The 14,321-nt window shown below is 31.7% G+C and overlaps 2 protein-coding genes across 2 annotated transcripts in view; one reads left to right on the top strand and one right to left on the bottom strand.

Moving 5' to 3' along the window:
* Positions 1–7,579, top strand: part of LOC106125074 (elongation of very long chain fatty acids protein 4-like) — an 8,001-nt gene extending 422 nt beyond the window's left edge. The window contains exons 2-10 of the mRNA XM_013322156.1: positions 485–672; positions 943–1,023; positions 1,373–1,669; positions 1,914–2,152; positions 5,081–5,288; positions 5,932–6,009; positions 6,632–6,928; positions 7,335–7,501; positions 7,576–7,579. Of these exons, the coding sequence (XP_013177610.1) occupies positions 485–672; positions 943–1,023; positions 1,373–1,669; positions 1,914–2,152; positions 5,081–5,288; positions 5,932–6,009; positions 6,632–6,928; positions 7,335–7,501; positions 7,576–7,579 (1,559 nt within the window). The remainder of the gene's footprint in view (positions 1–484; positions 673–942; positions 1,024–1,372; positions 1,670–1,913; positions 2,153–5,080; positions 5,289–5,931; positions 6,010–6,631; positions 6,929–7,334; positions 7,502–7,575) is intronic.
* Positions 7,580–8,766: 1,187 nt separating this feature from the next.
* LOC106125227 (elongation of very long chain fatty acids protein 7-like) lies at positions 8,767–12,007 on the bottom strand. The gene is made up of 5 exons (XM_013322335.1): positions 11,788–12,007; positions 10,494–10,684; positions 10,180–10,254; positions 9,370–9,666; positions 8,767–9,176 (listed from the first exon to the last, which is right to left on the bottom strand). The coding sequence occupies exons 1-5, from the start codon at positions 11,849–11,851 to the stop codon at positions 8,952–8,954; spliced, it is 852 nt and encodes a 283-aa protein (XP_013177789.1). The 5' UTR covers positions 11,852–12,007; the 3' UTR covers positions 8,767–8,951.
* Between the last annotated feature and the right edge of the window lie 2,314 nt (positions 12,008–14,321).

Below are 14,321 nucleotides of genomic sequence, written 5' to 3'. Positions count from 1 at the left end.
TATATCATCATCATCCCTCCTCATAACATGTCCAAACCACGCTAATCTTTTACTCCTCAATTTCTCGATCACTGGCGCTACTTTCAAACTTCCTCTAATATACACATTTTTAACTTTATCCTTCCTTGCCACACCACACATCCATCTTAGCATACGCATTTCAGCTACATGCAATCTTCTTTCATCCGAAACCTTGGTGGCCCAACATTCAGATCCGTACAATACGACAGGTCTTACGATGGACTTGTAGATCTGTCCCTTAAGTTTCATTGGCATTCTTGGATCACAAGTTACACCGGTGACCTGTCGCCATTTCATCCAACCTGCATTTATTCGGCTTTTCACATCCCGGTCAACACCGCCAAAAAAAATTAACCAATGTGACAATTAACACATTACATGTCGCCACTTTTTCATAAGACATTGTTATCCGTGGCGAGACGGTGGCACTGGACGTGTTAAGATTGTTCATGTACTGTTGCAGATATAACAGGGGAATGGTTCCTCATGTCTTCACCGAAACCTGTTCTGTTTACTTTAATAATATACTTATTATTTGTTCTAAAAATTGGACCTGAATTTATGAGGAACAGATCTCCATATAACTTGAAAATCATCCTCGTTGTTTACAATATACTTCAAGTTTTGATATCAACAATTGTGTTTTACATCGTAAGTATATTTATTATGTAAGATTTGTAAACAAAAAATTAATATGCAAAGTTATTTATATATGTTACTTTGCGCAAAAACCCAATGGTAAAGGAGTTATGCGAGTTTATTCTAATTATTTCTGCGTATTATTTCTTTGTAATTTCTGCTCTGGACCAAAGCCTAATAAGTTATTCTTGACTTTAATTACAAATATATATTGCACTACTAAATTCAATCTAGTTAAGACAAAAATTACCTTTGCGTTTATTATTATGCGTGCTTTTTCAGTCAACGGATCATATACTGAAAAATGGTTTGATAATTCGACAACAACAATGCGTAACAGAAAATAAAGAATTTAAGATAAAGGTTAGTGAAAAAATTATTTATTTGAAAAGTTTTTTACAAGAGAAAATAAATGACAAGAGAAAAAAATTATACAAAGAGAAACAATTGGATTATTTTCTAGATAAATTTAATAAGGATGGTGCCTTCCTTATATGGTCATTTACATAAAGATAAAAAATAAACGTTGATGTTATTAAAAGAGCCTTCGTAAATAGCAGTCTTGTACAAGACAAATTAACGCGCTGTCCCCTTAGACACTGGCCATATCTAATTGAGGAGACACTGCTTTTTTATTTGTAAAATGTTTTTTGTCCAATAAATATTTTTTTTTTTATTTCTCCACAACATCTAACTAATTCCTAATTTTCAGACGGCGTCAATAGTTTATTATTATTTCTTGGCGAAAGTAAGTGAATTATTTGATACGATATTCTTTGTACTCCGGAAGAGAGATCGTCAAGTATCGTTCCTGGATGTATACCATCATACTTTCACCGTGGGCTTCAGTTGGTGCACCGCGAGGTTCGATCCGGCGTACATATTTATCGTCATTGGTGTTGTCAATTCCTTTATACACATCATAATGTACGCTTACTACGGACTGGCCGCTTTTCCAAATCTAACGAAGTATTTGTGGTGGAAAAAATATATTACGAAGATGCAATTGGTAGGTTTAAACTACTTTATTTGATTCACATTAGAATAATAAATTTAACAAGATGAACGTCCAATATGAGTAGCACTGTAGTGTACATAAGATAACTTGATTTTTAAGAGTTTTTGAACACGACAAATTATGCTTTCTTTTTAGCTAGACAATGTTTGCCATTTTCAATTGTTAAAATTATATTCATGTCGGTTACTGTCCTTAAAGATTTATTATAATCAATATCATTTTTTCTTAATTACAGGTCCAATTTTTCTTGATGATGTTTCATTTGATATCAAATCACAGCTTATCATCATGCAGGTCGTCTAACATCTGGGTCTTCCTCCTCATAGCAAATAATATGCTGTTTGTCTATTTATTTTCAAATTTTTATGTCAAAGAATATCATAATCGTCGACAAGCAGAAGAAACTGCTCATAAATATATTTCTGGTGTAATCAATAGCAATAATATAAATAATTACAAAAATGACAAAATAAAGTCTATTTAAGGATATCTTTTCAGTTAGTCCATCTATTCCCCCTGAACTATACCCCCAAGCATATGTCCAAGTATTCCCCCTGTAGAAATATTAACATTCTTTGAATTTTTGTACAATCGCGCCGAAAACATTACTAAGGACACTAATAATTCCCACAATCATACAACAAAAAATGTTACATTGTTTTACTCCTGCAGTATTTTTTTTATATTTCGTATAAAGACAATGATCAGTTACGTATATACGTCCGGTGGCGGCACCGACTAGTTTCGAGCCCATCGGGGGTCCTTCATCAGGATGAGTGGCACTGGTATTATTTCGCGGACGCGGCCTCACTCACTCAGAGTGAGCGACGGGCCGCGTCCGTTTAGTTTAGTATAATGTCTCACGAAAGTTTGAATAATTTAATGATCAGTTACATTTTGTACTACATTTATAGATTTTTGTTTTGTTATTCAAGAAATGAAGTTTGTTTTAATATTATTGTTTTTTATGTATGTTTAAAAAATGTTTGACGTTTTAAAAAATATATTTTAAAAAACTAATAACACTTTTATTTCTGATAGTACTGTTGAAAATGAATTGACATTATACAGAATGTTACATTTTTCATCGGGGTTTTTATTTCGGTGGAAATAGACCTGGGGTACAGACGAACTAATTCTTGTTTTTTTATCATATAAAATAATTTTGGTCCAATGTTAATAAATGAAACTTAGTTAAATATAATAAAATTTTAATGTATACATTTCATTCAATTATTTCTCAACACCGTATTAGTTTTTACCTCATATTTTCATTAAAAAATATGAGGATTTATACCTTAACTAGCGGACCCGACAGACGTTGTCCTGTCTGCACGTCTTTAATTCGAATATTATTTAAAATTTGACACTGCGATGGTAGCGCCGTCTGTCGGATCCAATGTAAAACATTCCAAAATCAACAACTACTAATAAATTAAAAATTAATTAAAAAAACATTGTCCAGCGGACAAAATTGTGAATCTAAACTATTCTCAGATCCCCTTGAACACACACAAAAAATTTCATCAAAATCGGTCCAGTCGTTTGAGAGAAGTTCAGTGACATACACACTCACAGAAGAATTATATATATAAAGATAATCCTCGACGAACAACCTAACTACTTCTGTGTTTTTGTGAAAATAGCAGCAGATTATTTTAAGCTATGATCATATCTACATGGTCTTATTATTAGTACTTTACCGGTTAAATTCACCGACTTAAGAGCCACACCCGTACTGTTTGATCCCGTACTATGGTAAATCCTAACAATTACTGGTAACACCTAAGATTTACCGATAAAATCTAAGGTTCACAGTCAGCATTTAGGAAATATAAGTATGTCGCAAACAGAATAAGAAATTAATTTGAATAAACCGAAATCAGAAACAATCGCCGTCAAGTGTTCGCAGACTTTTTGCATGATGACTGACTTATATCATTCTGGAAATAGGGGTCGTAAACCATTTTTTTCTGAAACCTACACTATCTACGGGTAACATAGGCTGTATTTATTACTACTCTAGCTCGCTCGGTGCCTACCCAGATTCTTCTCAGATATGTGCAGGTTGCATCACGATGTTTTCCTTCACCGTAAGAACGTCGGATAAATGTACATATGTAAATCGGAAATCGAAAAACACATTGGTACATAGCGGGATTCGAACCCCGGACCTGCAGATTGCAAGTCAAGTGACCCCTGAGCCACCGACGCTATTAAAAGTCCGTTTGGAAGTTAAAAAAATTTAATTACTGGAAATAATATTAAAATGTAGTTAGTTTGGTTTAGTTTTATTATATAGTTTATAGTATTATTTTGGTAGTTTAATTAATTAGTCATTTAATTACTGTAAGAATATAAATATAATTTATTATCTTATAAATGTAGTACGTAATCAAATTATCGTTGGGGGACAGCGGCGGCGTCCCGACAGTCATACGTATACGCATGTTTACAAAGTCAAGGGTCGCGGCTAACTGCGGGAGCGGGGGAACCACGGCGGGCGCGCAGCCGGGCGGACTGTCGGGACGCCGCGCCGGCGCCGGCGGGGCACGCCCTGTCCGACAGATGGCGTGAACTCTATAACAAGCAGATAGAGTTATGTGTCGTAGATTATATCAATACTAGCGGTCGACCGCGACTTCGGCAGCGCAGAGTTTATAAAACAGAAATACATACAAAAAATTTAAAATTGTATTTTCGTCATTTGAATGTAAATACATCACGTGACACTCCAATTATATTAATGTGTATACATAGTTTTATTATTTAATAACTTAGTGAAGACGTTTAAATTCATTTATTCACTGAACCGAATTGTAAAACGATGTTTTGTAATTAAATGGAATATATTATTTATTATTAATTTTTTTTTTCCACAAAATGGATATTTCCTTTGTTAAAATAAAGTCTTCACAAAAACACAATGAATTATCATAAGAGACAAAAAGTAATTGGAATTCCTTTTATTTTACACCCGAGTTTACATTGGTCGATATAAATTGAGTCCTTGCGTAGTTTGTTTATGAAGAAGACGTTTTCGGTTAATTTTAAGCGAAAACTATTTTAATTTTTAATTTCAATAATACAAAATGAATAATAATATTTTAGAGAATTATTCCTTTTCCGAAAATAAACCCAAAGGTAAGTCAAACTTGGAAATTAAAACTTTTATTAATCGTAAGCCTTATGAGTCAGAGATGTATCGATGACCTATCCTATCGTTAAAATAAAAATAAAAACTTAATTAGTAGATTCCAGTATTCTTCCAGACTATGTAATACACCTATGTCAAATTTCAGCGAGATCTGTTGAGCCGTTTTGGAGATACGTTCTATCAAACATCCATCCATCTGAAGTTTCGAATATATAATATTAGTACGATTTTCTGAATATTAACAGTTTTGTGCACTTTTTAGTTGAAAACATTGAGGAATGGTCCGTAATGTCGTCTCCAGTAACAATAATTATTATCGTGGTAGCATATCTAGGATTTGTTTTAAAACTTGGACCAAAATTAATGAAGAAAAGGTCAGCTTTCGAATTAAGAATGATGCTTGTTGTTTATAACTTGCTTCAAGTGGGTGTTTCCCTCTTCATATTCTGTGTTGTAAGTAACCATTTTCTATTATATGCTAGAATTTAAATGAAAGGTTGTCACTTTGTCTGTCCCTGTCTATTATTTGTTAATCATGTCTGCTTAACTGAAAGATATAAGAATAAGAATAGACTGAAATTAAGAAAGTGAATGTACAAAATCTATAGTGCCGAACCAATCGATACCAGACGGTTATAGGTTTTGCCTACTAAATCACCAACCATCTTATTATTTTTGACCAGCTGTTGCCCGCGACTCAGTCCACAAGAAATTAAAAAAAAAATAAGTTTCCTATGATTATTCTTGACTATTTTCTACATGTGTGCTAATTAAAAACATCCGTGCCGGAGATACCCTCTAATAAACATCTATCTAACCATTTATCCATCCATCCATCTAAAGTTACCCAATTATAATATTAGTTTAAAACAACGAATATTTAAACGGGAAGAGATAAAAAATCATTTTTGACTAAATTCATTGTTATTTTTTTACTCCTTCATTTGTGCTAAAATAAAATCAATTTGCATAGTTCTAAATATTCCCACTAATTTTATATCTAAATAAAATTTGAATATTTGTTCAAATCACGAATATGTTAAATAAAACAACGTGCTATTTAGTTAATAATTTATAACGTTTATTATCTATTCAGGGAACTAATCTTTTACTGCAAAATGGTTTCATAATTCAACGTCAATGTGTAGCAGACAATACAGAATTGAAGATAAAAGTAAGTATTTCGCAATATGTTAATATATTCTGTATTTTAGGAAATATTTCTATATAAGAATGTGCTAAATAACTATACTAACCGTGGAGTTCTGAGACCAAAATCTCTCTATAAAATATATCGTCGTCCCTGTCATTATCTTTGACAAAACAGAGATAATATGTTTTAAATGGGGATATTGGTCTCAGAAACTCATGCTAAATGATTCTTAGTACGTAACAATTGGCACCATATGAATGGATTGGTTCATTAGAACATTGACTATTACAGAGATGTGAGAAATATTCTATCGATTTTTTTTTAGGAAAAACCAGCGGAAATACCTTATGAATATTTTTTTATATTATATGGTGGCAAACGATCAAGCGGCCACCTAAATTTAATTGGAGAGACACCTCCATTCATCTCCTGTCCTCTGTCAAATCCACCACCCACGAGTGTGAGTGTGAAGGGAAGGTAGACTAAAATTAAGCGTCCTCAACGCTCACTAGACGAAACGCGGAGTTAGTTCCACTTGATGCCCGTCTTCTGGGTTATCATAGTTTTGGACCTATCAGCCAGCTAATACATGCATCAGATCGTTCCTGGCTGCCATTGTTAAACTGATGTTTTATATTTACAGACGGTGTCTATAATTCAATACTATTTCTATGCGAAAATAAGTGAATTGCTCGATACAGTTTTCTTCGTGCTCCGAAAACGAGATCGTCAGATTTCATTCCTGCATGTTTATCATCATACATTCACTCTTTTGGTCACTTGTTACACACTGAATTATGATCCAGATTACTGTTTTATTTTCCTGTGTACACTTAATTCCTTTATACACATCATAATGTACGCTTACTACGGACTGGCCGCTTTCCCAAATCTAACGAAGTATTTGTGGTGGAAAAAATATATTACGAAGATGCAATTGGTAAGTTGAATAGGGTTTTAATTTTATAAAAAGCTGGCTTCTGTCCGCAAATCCGTCCCCTCGTAATTAAAAAAAATAGTAAGTAGCGTATGTGTTCTTCCAGACATTGATCTGCATTTGTGTCAAATTTAATCGCGATCCTTTGAGCCGATTTGGATGTAACAAGTAACAAACATCCGTCCACCTAAACTTTCTCCTTTATAATTTGTATAATATAGCTACTACATTAGTCATCGATGTACTTGTTTTATAAAATTTAGTAAATTGTAAATGAAACAGAGAGAGATTTTAGTTTTAAAACATTCTATAAATCCAACACAAAAACCAATATTAATAATGTCAGAAAATAACCACGCATTTACATCCGTTATCAATAACGTAAAAACACTTAATATTATATTTTCAGATACAGTTTTTAGTGATGATAGTACAAATGCTATTAAGCCATCAGTTATCGTCCTGCAAGACATCTTACGTGTTATTCGTCTCGCTAATACTATATATATTATTATTAATTTATTTGTTTTCAAGATTTTACGCCAAGGAATATCTTAAAAATGACAAATCTTTAAAAACAAAACAAGTAATGTAAAAAAATAGTAATCATGCAAATAAAGAACTTAACAACATAATTAATAATTTTACAGATGACACTAAAAACTTTGATGTTATTGAGAAAAATAAATAATTTTATAAATATTATTGTTATACCTATTTTGTAAAAATGGCTGTTGGTCTTCTTAGGAATAAATAAATTACATTGTTCTCATGTTAAATTATTATTTGTGTTTAAATGTTTTAATATGAAATATGAAGAACTTTTGTCTTATTACATTTTATTTATTAAAATATGAAGGTCTAACCATACACTTAGTCGTTGTTTCAATTACAATTTAGCTTAATTTTATATCAACATTTTTATCGCACGCTGATATTAGACATTATTATATATTATAATTATTTTAAGATATGTAATGCATATGAAAACATTTCTCGGGCGCAGAAGATTCGCCGATAGTCTCATGACGTTAAGCATCGATGGTAAGTAAAGTTGACAAAATAGGTTGTTGCCTTAAATTAACTATTTTAAAATTTGTAAAGTAAAACTAAGAATATTCTCTGTCGAAGTTACCCACAGTTTCTTCTCATTGGTATTAAAAAGACGACTGAAAATTTTTTAACATGTATAAATATTTAATTAATTACTATTACAAAATAATAACTAACAAGAAACAATAAGTAAAACTTAATAAAACAACAATTAATTAATTTGTAAAGAAAGAAAAAAATTAAAAAATGCTTATGGGCTGCGTTAACTGACGGTACTGATCAGAGGAGCGCGCGAAGCGACGGATGTTGGGGGGGGGGGGGTTAACGGCAAACTTTCTGTGCGCGGCTAAATTCTTTCAACCTTCTTCTATATCCACACCGTTTACGCCCATAATATCAATAAGCGGCGGTCAAAGGGTTAAAACACAAATTTAACTAAACAGTGTCAAAGTGTCTGTTTGGGCGTGATGTAGTGTAATTTACTGCGGTGCCTAAAAACGACATAAAAATCTCGCAATTGACATATATTCGCGAGTTGCAGTACAAATATGAAAAATCCCTCGCCGCAATGTTAGTGTGATAATTAAACAATTTCAATCTCGGCAATATTACGTGTTGCAATATTAGGAAAGTAAATATTTTAATAACCAGAATATAAGCGTGCTATGGAAATGTCACAGCCATGAAATACTTTAAATGTAGGAAAATTATTAAATTATTTAACATTTAACATGATAACATTGTACAACTGTCTTAAAATCGAAATCACTAAATGTATACATGGCGGAATAAAACTAAACAAAGTGTCAAAATGTTACATGTTGCTTTGTGAATGACAAATCATGATTGGTCAATGATAGTCACAACGACAATCCTCTCAAGAAATCAGTATGTTCAATTCCATTTAATAAAAAAAATACCTATATGTCTTAAATACAATTACTCTAATTTATTAAATAACATCAATAATTAACTAATCTACTTTGGTATCTATTTTCCCTTTAGTACAATTATCTAATAAAATTTTCTTTTCACTTAATTTTTGTGTATTTCGATATGAGTTGATATAAAATTGTCCGAATAAATAAATGAAGAGTGCAGCGTTTAACATGATTGTCATCAACAAAGTATAGGAGGGTGGACAGCCGGAGAAGAATTGACTCGCGGCCGCATGCACAATGATGCACATAAATTGAATCTGAAATACAAAGTATCCATGATTGATCCATAGAAAATAGGGGTACGTGTACACTAGAACATTAATGTAGCGTTAATCGTTTAACAGATAAACGTTTTATTCATAAAAAGCAAGGAGGGAAGGAAACAGTTTCTAGAATAGTATCTACTTCGAGTGTTAACTATGGTTCAGAATTTAAACTAAAGGTACTTACCAACTGCATCATTGTGATGTATTTCTTCCACCATAAATACTTCGAGAGATCCGGAAACGCTGATAACGCGTAGTAAGTGTACATGATGATATGGACAAATGAATTCAAAGTTCCTAGGAATATGGTGCCGTAAGATGGTTCGTACTTCAATGATACCCAACTGCCCCACATCATGAGGGAATGATGGTAGATATGTAGAAACGTCACTTGATTGTATTTCTTCCGTAAGACAAAGAAAATTGTGTCCATTAGTTCCGTAACTTTGGCGAAGAAGTAATAATAAATGCTCGTTGTCACCTAAAACGGTATCTATTTTATTATTCAAAAATTTTGGAACTATAGTTACTTACAATCATTAACTAATATTATATTAAATTACGTAAATTACTATTTAGCCGACTTCTTTCATGTAAAGGTATGTGAAGCCCAAATTCATATTAATATAATCGTAAAATAATAATATGCATACAATGCACAATATACAATTGACTTTTCAAACTTAGCAGGTCATTGACCTCTTTTGACGATGAATTTAAATCGTATTGTAAATTAAATTAAGAATGGACTAGGATATCCGAATAGAATGCCTAGAAATCCCATCCTTTCCTTATAAGAAAAAAGGTGGGAAGGGAAAGAGGTCTAAATTAGGCCTCCGGGACGCACACTCATCAGACGAAACGCGGAATTGCTTCCACTTCACGCCTGTCTTCTGTGTGGTCGTGGTATTTCACCGGGCGAGCCGGGCCAATTCGTGCGAAGATAATAAAGCGGGCTCTACCACTGTTAAATACATAATAACATGAAACTTACTTTCCACTTGGTATCTTCAGCTTCCATGAGACAGGAGGAACTCAGCAGTCCATATGTAGATATCAAATTGTGACCCTGCAATGCAGACGTAGAAAAATACTCTAATCAATAAGACAACTACAATTTACGCTTAATCTTGTTCACTCATAATATTTCTACTAAATTACTTTTTAAATTATAACTTTAGTTTGTAATATCACATCTCTTTATCATATAAATTTTATGTAATTTGAAATGTCCATTGTTACTCCTATGGCGCACCAAATGTCTATGCCGGGCATAAATATTTATTTTGTTTTTATTCATATACTTACAATGTACAATAGAGCACAAGAATAAGCCACTTGAAGGATATTATAGACTGTTATAACTGTTGTCAATTTAAAAGGTTTTCTTGATTCCATGTATTTTGGTCCTAGTTTTAATACGAAACTGAGATAAGAAGCTGTCAGGAAAATCATTGGCAAAGGCGTTTTCATCAGGAACCATTGGTCTACGTAGTCCACTGTAATAAAGAAATGCAAACGATATAAAAAACTTTAATCGCCAACTCCTTAGACTCCTCCTCATTGCTATAAGCTAGCTACTCGTATAATGCTAGGAACATATCTGCTACGAACTTACCATAATAATTTTTATGTGCAAGACCTTATTGTGATACACATGCTAACATCAATTTCATCACCATCAGCTAACTAAACTTTCCATCAGGAGGCTCGGAGCTTACCCTAAGTTAGAGGCGACTGGGCCATAGTCAAACATGCTGGCACAGTGCGGTTTTGTACATAAATTTAATACTTATTGAAACGAGATAAACCTTAGTTTACTAGTATATAACCTAAAGCTTAGTAAACCGGGGCTATGGTTGCCGTTTGCTTTCTCTTATAACAAATTGTCGACCAGATATTAAGGCGGTCAAACCTAAAAATTACTCTAATGAACCCAACAAATTATAGAACGATGTAAAAAAGTCATCGGTCAGTTCAATGACCTAGTCACTTGATGTTTCGTAAACATTATCGTGGCTTTTTTATTGTTGAAAATTCAATTAAAACACGTCTTTTAATATCTGTATAATCCATAATATATTAAAATCTTTGGATTTTGTCGTAAAAATGTATTGTCCGTATCGTAATTTACACAAGTCTAGACAGACGCAGTTGCAAAGTCGAATATGGTGTATTAAAACTGAACACGCTGTTCTAAAAAAGTCATTGAGACTTATGAATTGTAAACTTACTATTCTTCACATTGTATTACTTAATTGATAATTACTTTTAAAATAATATTTTTAGTAAGAAAAGCTTTAATAAAAGATGATCTTAAAAGAAACACAGTCAAAACTGAAAATCCTTAAATGCCTTTGTTCTGCACCGGCAAAACTTCAAAAAAGGACGGACAGTTTTATTTTTAAATGATTAAACTAAAAACACAATTCAATAGAATTAATATCACAATTATTTTCAATGTTGCTATTATTGGTGTTATTAATGTCGATATCATAAAATAAGTCAATAAAATAGCAAATAATTACATAATAAAATAAATATTTTTTAAAAGTAAATTACAATATATAAATATATAATATATAAATAAATATAATCTTACATTTTCCGGTAAAATTCCAAACGCTGCCATCTTTTAAAGTTTCGTTCTTGTGTAGTAAATCCATCGCGGCTAATTGATCCAATGTTGTCGGAGTTAATAAATTTATTTTAAATAAAAACTGTAAGTCAATCAGTCAACCACATTGAATAGTATTTACGAAAAATCAATTCAACAAATAAAATTTAATGAAGCAATTATGTATGTGTCCACGATCGATGTGATCTTGTTTTGTTCTACTTGAACCCACGATATTACTGCATTTTTATTGGAACAAAAGAAGAGTTGCAACAGAATTTTTATAAAAAATCGTGGTTGCCTATTGGTCGAAATTCACTCATAATTCTCAACCAAAGGTTTTTTTTATTACAAATATCTTTATGCACTTTAACTGTGTACTTTACGTTGATCCGTCGGCACAATTATAAAAAGGTTACAAAGTTTTCGCTTCACGTATTAATATAATAATATTTAAAAACTTTATGAGGTATATTGCTGAGTTCTCTTTAAGAAGTTTTTATGTTAACAACTTAATATCAATTAGAATTATAAATTCAACCACGTAAAACATCTTTGCCCAGTTTATTCCTACTTATTATTTATTTACATTCATCATTTTTTTGTGACATGCAATACTTTAATTATAAATAAAAAAATAGAAATTTGGAAAAACATATCTAACATAGTATTTTATTGTTTATTTCGTTATGAGATAAAGTGTAGCAAACACACCGCTGCAGCCAAATTTAAAAATGGAATAAAAAATCTGTTAAATAAAATATAAAAAGCCGATTGATTGTATTTTACTAATTTGACGATATACTGGTCAAAATCGCGTGCAAAACACTCATACTTTCAAAACATACATACAAAAATCAGTACCCTCCTGAGACAGTCAAGTGAGAAGAACCCATAGATTACATACAAAAATAGAGGATTCAATACGAGAGTTCTCCTTTTTAAGTGTTTAATAAAAAAAAAACAGTTCCATTAAAAAGTTACATGTGGTACAACACATTTTGACCTTCTCCATTCAATACGTCTCCAATTATTGTAAACCATTTATTGTTATTTGCATTTAAAATAACGAGTAAACAAGATAAAAAAAGCATTTAATGGTAAAGAACATAAGACGTAAAAATTAAAATTACTATGAATCGGTCGGCTCGGTCCGCTACACAACACACAGAATTAAAGAAGTAAAAGTACGCGTCCTAAATTAAACACTAGATGGCGCTGATCGAAGTTGCAATGAAAATTAATAAAAAAAACGTAAAAGTACATATATATATAAAGAAAAGTAATGTAGATTAATAAGACTACAAATTGTAGAACAATAGTTATTTAAGTTACAATTAAATGTGGACAAATATTCAATAACATACTGGCCACATCAATAGACAAATATAAATAGCAAGAAAAAAAGAATACAAGAGTGAATTAGGCGGGAAACTGTGAAATGAGAAGCAAACAATATAACAACGATTATTTATGATAATGCATTTTGCATAATTGTAAATATTATAGGTATTAACAACGAAATAAATAACTGTTAAACAAAAGCACTAGTTTAGTCGAAAAGTAAATATTAATATAATTTATCATACTAGTTGCGGCTGGCGGCTCCGTCCGCGCGGAATTCAAAACAAACTTAATAAGAAGCTTGCGTGTTCATCCAGACTATGTTCTACATCTATGCAAAATTTCAGCGAGATCGATGCAGCCGTTTCGGAGATACCTTCAAAGAAACATCCATCCATCCATTCATCCAAACATTGAACAAGAAATAAGAAGTAATATTTTTCTTTGGTACAAAGTTTAAACATTGATTGACGTAGTAATAATTAGGTACTACTAACATGTACTTGTCTAGATTCACTGAATTACTGTAATTAATAAAGTTCAACTGTCATATAATATTATATTGAGGGAAAAATTACGCATTGTAAATTAACATAACAGGTTATTGACGTACTTAATACAGACAATTTTAATACAATCAAAATGAATCGAAGGAATTATAAACATATAAAACATTAATAGGTACAAAAGCCAAGTTTATGATTTTTTTAACACTTGTCAATATATTATGAAAAATCTTTCTACATTTATAGCCACCCTTACTGTGTCGATTATCTTAGTAGATAATAACAAAATAATAAAATGTGATTAATGATATATCAAATGATTAAAAATATTGCTTTTATTAAAGTCCGACCAATCACTACAAAGAACTTTTACAAAGTATGCCGTCGCTAAACTATACATTTGATCATTTCATAAAATGCTCGAAAAAAATGAATAAAAATAAGTGTTTATGTCATAACATAATTGACGAAGACTTTTAGGGCTTCACAATTTTTTTATACAAACATTGAGTTTTTTACCTGCACTTGGAGTTATATAAAGTTTTCTCCGCAGGGTAATAGATGGCGCTGTAGCGTATAAGATCAAGTCACAAGTTCCTACATGACATTCTTAAGATACTTTTTAGTAAAAATATAAGGTGCCAAATTCATAAGACAGACAACAACGAC

The sequence above is a fragment of the Papilio xuthus genome, unplaced genomic scaffold (genome assembly GCF_000836235.2).
Source record: "Papilio xuthus unplaced genomic scaffold, Pxut_1.1 DF825928.1, whole genome shotgun sequence".
In the NCBI taxonomy this organism is placed as follows: Eukaryota; Metazoa; Arthropoda; class Insecta; order Lepidoptera; family Papilionidae; genus Papilio; species Papilio xuthus.
The sequence above is the reverse complement of the archived record's forward strand: the minus strand, read 5'-3'. Positions and strand labels throughout refer to the sequence as shown.